This window comes from Xiphophorus couchianus, chromosome 9, assembly GCF_001444195.1.
Source record: "Xiphophorus couchianus chromosome 9, X_couchianus-1.0, whole genome shotgun sequence".
Taxonomy (NCBI): domain Eukaryota; kingdom Metazoa; phylum Chordata; class Actinopteri; order Cyprinodontiformes; family Poeciliidae; genus Xiphophorus; species Xiphophorus couchianus.
In genome coordinates this window covers 6271158-6277411 of record NC_040236.1, presented here as the reverse complement: position 1 = coordinate 6277411, position 6254 = coordinate 6271158, and the positions used below count along the sequence as shown (strand labels likewise).

The 6254-nt window shown below is 36.1% G+C and overlaps 1 protein-coding gene across 3 annotated transcripts in view; it reads right to left on the bottom strand.

Moving 5' to 3' along the window:
• Positions 1-632: 632 nt before the first annotated feature.
• mylk4b (myosin light chain kinase family, member 4b) overlaps positions 633-6254 on the bottom strand; it is a 30139-nt gene continuing 24517 nt past the window's right edge. For all 3 annotated transcript variants that reach the window (XM_028028908.1, XM_028028910.1, XM_028028907.1), the window contains 9 exons: positions 5484-5589; positions 4819-4912; positions 3243-3352; positions 3018-3159; positions 2865-2935; positions 2660-2788; positions 2281-2512; positions 1829-1877; positions 633-1731 (listed from right to left, as the gene is read on the bottom strand). In XM_028028908.1, the coding sequence (XP_027884709.1) occupies positions 1833-1877; positions 2281-2512; positions 2660-2788; positions 2865-2935; positions 3018-3159; positions 3243-3352; positions 4819-4912; positions 5484-5589 (929 nt within the window). In that variant the 3' untranslated portion in view covers positions 633-1731; positions 1829-1832. The remainder of the gene's footprint in view (positions 1732-1828; positions 1878-2280; positions 2513-2659; positions 2789-2864; positions 2936-3017; positions 3160-3242; positions 3353-4818; positions 4913-5483; positions 5590-6254) is intronic.

Sequence of the window (6254 nt, the reverse complement as noted above, 5' to 3'; positions counted from 1 at the left end):
GACTGCATGTAAAATAAGACTCCAGTAGGGCAAAAATGGAAACATATATAAACCTAGCAACATCAAATTAATAACCTAATACAAGGGTGTCAAACTCATTTTCCCTTTGGGCCATATCAAAGTCATTGATGTCCTTCAGGGGCTGGTTGTGACAGAATGTACTGATATTAACAGCCGTTAACAAGCTATTAAAATTTATTCTTTTTCTGTTCAATTAGTACTTCTTGAAATGTTACCATTTTTAACAAATTTCTACATTTATGTAATTTGGTCCTATACAAATGAAAACTGATTTGATTTGACTGATAAAATTATATTTAAGCACATAACTGTTATCTTAAAGTTCTGTTTATGTGGTACTTTAAAAGACCACAGAAACTGCTATGGCAGGCCAGATTTTTTCCCTAGACCTCAAGTTTGACACCTGTGATTCAATACATCTACATGTATTGGCAATATTTTTCCTACTTTGATTTGTTATGAACATCTGAATGTTACAGATTATACATTCCTACTTTAATGAAGGAAGTCACACTTACTTACAATCCAGTTGCATTTGATGAGCAATATTAACATCAAAGTCTTGATTTTTTTCAAAAGATTAAGTAAATAAATTTCTGCAAAAATCTGTGTTTGTGTGTATCATTTATTTCCTACATTTACTGTATTTAAATCACAACATTTCACAAGAAGTCTTGAAAAAGGTATCATAAATTCAAATAAACACATATTCAAAACACAAAGCTTTTTAATTCAAAATAAATAATGTAACAACTCAGTGTCTTGCTTCTCCGCCACACTGAGCTGTACATTATACTTTAAATGTATGTGCATGACTACGTGAAACCACGTTTGTGTCCTCTGAAATAAAAACATCACATATTGAAGAAAGAATTTGCACTTCAAGTACAATCTGGTGCTGAACCAGTAAATAAATGAACATAAAATTTCACCTCAGTCATAAACAAGTATAAGTCTTAGGTAGTAACATGTATTTCATTTTGCCTTCATTGAAGGTGAGCTGGGTACTCCAAACTGCCAAAGCCAAACAAGCAGGTGGGATGAATGCACACTGAGGCAAAGGCAGTCTACAGCAAAAAACACCAACACTGATATTATTGGGGCATTAAAGTTGAGATTTTCTCATATGTTAAGGAGACTTTTATGCCATACCACAATATATACACAATATAAATTAATGGAGTTACATTTCAAATTGCCTTGAAGAGAAATAACATTATTATACTACTTATAAAATAAAAGAAAGAAACACATGGATTTATAAAAAGAAAATTACTTTTTCAAATTTGTTTGGTAACTCTTGGATGAACAAGGGAGAAAAAGTGTGCGAAGCACGCCAATGCTTGCAAAAAAAAGAAAAGCAATGTATCTGTTAAAATGTGCTAAAAGAACAGTTTTTCATAGGCACATGGTAGGTATCAAAGTGACACATCTTGCAGGGTTTTACTTTGGCAGTAACAGTACTTAATAAGAAAAAATCCTCAGGCAAACTTCAGGCAAAGTTCTTTGAATAACTTTGCAAGTATACAGTACGGGCAGCTTTAAAGGTTCAGACCTAAATAGTGTGCAGCTACGCAAAGGTACAAATGTGAGGCAGAGAGTAATAATCCAGTGGCTATTCAGGTGCAGCAGTATTGGTCCAGTGATGGGCCCCAGGGCCATACAGTGTGACAAGGCAAACCAAGGGCCTGGTTGTTTCTGAAAGCGAAACTAAAAAAAAAAAGCAGGGTAAGAAAGAGTTTATAAACTGTAATTTGCATTTTATAAAAAGAAAATATCTAAATGATGTCCGAGGGAGTATTCTCACCTGCTTAGCTCTCTGGGGGTGGAGCATGTGAGGAGTGACACTTGTTTTTCTGCAAACAGAAAATCCACAATGTAATCATCAAATTTCAGTTGAATTCTGTTTCAAAGTTTGCATTCACATGTCGAATTCTTTACATGTTTTTCTATAACTACACTAAAGATGTATACAAAACAATAAAAGCAAGCATGATGCCATGCAACACTGTAATAGCATGTTCCACCAGGCTAGATATATGGTACAAGTTGTTCATCTGAAGTCCATGCTCTAAAATGGTCACCTTGAAGCTCAATCTGTTCCAAAGCACTAGAAAAATGGAACTGCCCTAAACACCAATTTCTTATACACCATTCATTACCTCGATAAATTTCCACCTCCATAACTAATCTAAAAATGATCACACACATACAAAAGAACTAATTGACTATAGCCTGTCAACAGAGGGAGTTTTTTACCTTCTGATGTAGTCGATAGTGCAAATTTCGGTCGGACAGCCAGCCATGTCTGAGGGACTCTGTCGCGCTCATCCTCCAGCTCTTGCTTTTCACCAGCAGACGGGTGATAAAATCTTTGGCCTCTTCAGAAATGTCTCCAAACTCCTCCTCCTCGAAGTTCCACTGACAGGCCAGAATGTTGTTGAGTGTCTCATTGTCGTCGTCCCCCAGAAACGGAGACAAGCCACTGAGCCTGGACAGACAGGACACAGAGGTTTGGGACATGGCATCTTGCAGTGCTGCAATTTCCTCAATTTTCTGCCTGGAATATTTTTTTCCTGTAGGTCAGTCTGTGATGTAGCAAGCTGTAAGTGCAGATGACTGAGCATTTCTGACTTACAGCATGTATGTGATTACTCCAAGACTCCACATGTCCGTTGGGAATGAAACAAACTCATAATTGATGACTTCAGGAGCGAGGAATTCAGGAGTTCCAAAATTGACCCTTAGCTTCTCCCTGGGTTTATACCTTTTGGAAACAAACATTTAAGCTCTGCAAACATTGAATAAAACTTACAACAGATTGACAGCTTTCTATTTCTTACCTCCTTGCCAGGCCAAAGTCAATAATTTTGATCTTGTTTGTAGCTCTGCTGACACAAAGAATGTTTTCTGGCTGGAAAGAACAGTTTTTACAGCATAAAAAGCAAGCAGTAGATAAGTATGTTACTGGAATACAAAATCCTAAGCAAGTTTACCTTGAGATCAAGATGCAGGATATAATTTTTGTGCATGTACTTCAGCCCTTCACAGATCTGACGGATGAACAACACAGTGTCTAACTCGGTTAGGTTGTAGTTCTCATCGATGATGCGATCAAACAGCTCTCCTCCTTCCACACTGCAGCATGGAGAAACAAACATAGTTACAGCCATGGGGAGCTGGACACTCTGTTCCATTAATTGCACTCAAAAAAGACTTACTATTCCATAACCAGGATGATGTCATTCCGCGACTCAAAAGCAGCATAGAGTTGAATCAGGTTGGCATGGTTCAGCTGGTTCATCACCTGGATCTCGTTCCTTACCACCTCCTGAGAGACAAACATTCAAAAACCAGTCATCTTTCTGTCATTAGAATAAAAGTTATATTCATAGCGGTTTACTGGTAGCTTCAGAAGGTAATGTCATCCTGTACTTATGCTGCCATATCTACAAGCACATTATAGAAATGTGTTCTGGAATGTTGGATATCTGGCCCTGTTACCTCTATTAGGTAGAAATATGTTTAATTATTAAAGCCCTTTTTTCCATGAATTGGTTAAAAGCTTGAAAAATTTGGTGCACAATATCTTAAGATATTAAACTTGACGGTGCTGCTCAATTTAAATAACCTTACAGCAGAATATCTCCATGTGGCATTGAAACAGAAGTAAAACAAAACAAATACACATTTTCAAATGTATTTTTTGAATTGTGTTTGGCTTAAGAAAAGCAGCAAATGTTGAATTCAAAGTATGTATAGCAAAATAGAGCTAACTGAAGGGATTAAAATCAGCATTAAAAAAATATTTCTGACGTTCCATAATATAATAAATCATCTTTTTATTTCCAGAGAGGAAGACATAAAATGGTCACTAACACAAGGGAATATCCATTTGGGAATCACAATTTCAGTGAAGTCCTATGTGGCTTTTGAAATTAAAATAATTTTTATGACATTGAATATCATAAATCCAAAAAACTTTATGCTAATTAGAGAGAAAAGCCTCATGACATTTAACTCAAATTTTTAACTTTTAGCAACTTTAATCACACAATGAACCTAACAGATATCCACTTTGCTTTAACGAACGCTAAACGTCTATAAGCTCCATCTACAAATAGTTTGGACCAAAAAAGAGAATATTGTTACTATTATCAGTTTCATTAACTAGATATAATATGGGAACTCTCCAACAGCTAGAGTCATTGTCTAATTAAATTATGCTTACTACAAAGTAAACAGTTGTTTTTCATCCTGCTCTTTGGAAAAAACAAGCGAGTTGTGTGAATTCTTTGCACTGAATCATATTGTATCTGTTCACAGATAGGCAGATGAACAGGTAATGCAGGAATTCTTACACCTTTGAATAGCTAAGTCACTCCACTATCTGTTGCGAAATTGGATTTCAAAATGGATTTCAAAATGTCACTCAGATACTCAGATTTAATATGCTGCAATTTTTGGAAAGTATTTTTTCACATTCTATTTTCTTTTTAATTTTTATCCAGATTTTGAAAATAAAATGATCAAATTTCATACTTTCAGACATTTAATCTGAGCAGCAAGCATGGCCACACAGCCATTGTGGCTTTGCTCAATTTTAGATGATAAAAAGTTAAATATTCTAAATACGGGGAGGCATTTCTATAAATATTCTGTAGTTTATTACTTTGTATTCTATTAAAACAACTCCTAGACATACTCACTATTAAAGACGCCGCACAGAGTCACATACAATGACTGACTGTATATTCTGTACTATATTCAACATTAACAGGCTGTTCATTTCTGCACCTTTTCTTTCTGGCTCTTTGCTTTGATGATTTTGGCAGCCAGTGTCAGTCCAGATGAATTCTCCAGGCACTTGTAGACTTGTCCAAAACGTCCCCTAATAAAAGGAAACAAAATGAGTCAAATACATTAATAGATGGACACAGAATAGCTGGCATCAAAAGTGGACAATTTGATTTAACTACAATATGTGTGTAATGTCATCCCAAATGTTTCTTTCCAAAGTTCTCAAAAAGATATTTATCGCTGGACTGTTTTTTTGGTTTAATACACAAAATAAAGCATTTTAAATTTAATTGCTCATCTGGTGCCTCTCTAATCCATACACATACATTGCATCTATCGCTTTAAAACTGGGTTTATGTCTGAATAAATCAAGCAGAAATTGTAGACACACCTTGTTTTGCAGAGAAGTCATCTTCACTTTAAGAGATTGGATTTATAACCAGTTCATTACAAGGTATGCGATTTTGCATGTGTTCCCTCATGGGGATACATGCCCTTTAGAGGGCAGCACATATGTCTTCATAAAAACTCTTCGCATGCTGTTAAACCTGCTATTATTTCATTACAGAAGATTAAAGCATCTAAATGCCTGAGTAGAGTGAAAATAACTAAAGAATTATTCTTTGTTAATGAGAGCTGGCGGTTTTGTGCTTGTCACTCACCCGCCCAGAACTTCATCCCTGTTTATAGTGTAATAGGTGGCTATCTGATGAGGTTTGGGAGTCACGATGCGGTGATCAAAAGGAGCGGTTGGAGGAGGGCCTGCATCTGGGAAAAAAACCCAAAGGGGACAAAAAAAGAAACACAAGATGAATAATGAATATGGAAGTCATTTTGTAATGAATGCCAAAGATAGAGCAGAGACGAGGAAGAGGCCTTAGTGCCTAGAAACATGGATGAAAATAGCAGCATGCATGTGACTCATTATCTGCCCTATAAGCTGCATAACTGATGTCTTCTGGAGGCTCAAGCAGGCACTGCTCTATGGCATGAAATCTGCTTCAAAAACCTCAGGAATGTCAAGTGAAATGTCGCAAACTAAAATGACAAGGTGTGTCTTTGTGGAATAGAAACCACAGGCAGAGAAGTCAGGCAAGCGCTTTCCAAATTGAGATTTTCTCATGTCTCTTAAGTAACATTTAGGCATCAAAAAAACTGAACTGAAGCAAATAGAGAAAATTCATTTGATTCAATGTAGCCTACAGCAAAACTGTTTCATATTACAATCACAATAAGCTGTGTACTTTATAGGGATTCCTGTGAGCCTAACACAAGTTGGGCTTATGTGGTAGTCTATTGTGAGTTTTCAAAAATGTTTTATTAAAATACCTCTTAAATGTGTGGTGGTTATTTGTTCTTGCCCCCTTGACAACATGCATTCTGAGTAAACTGAAAATGTCTGCACAGAGCTTTATAGAGTCCTTTCTGATCTG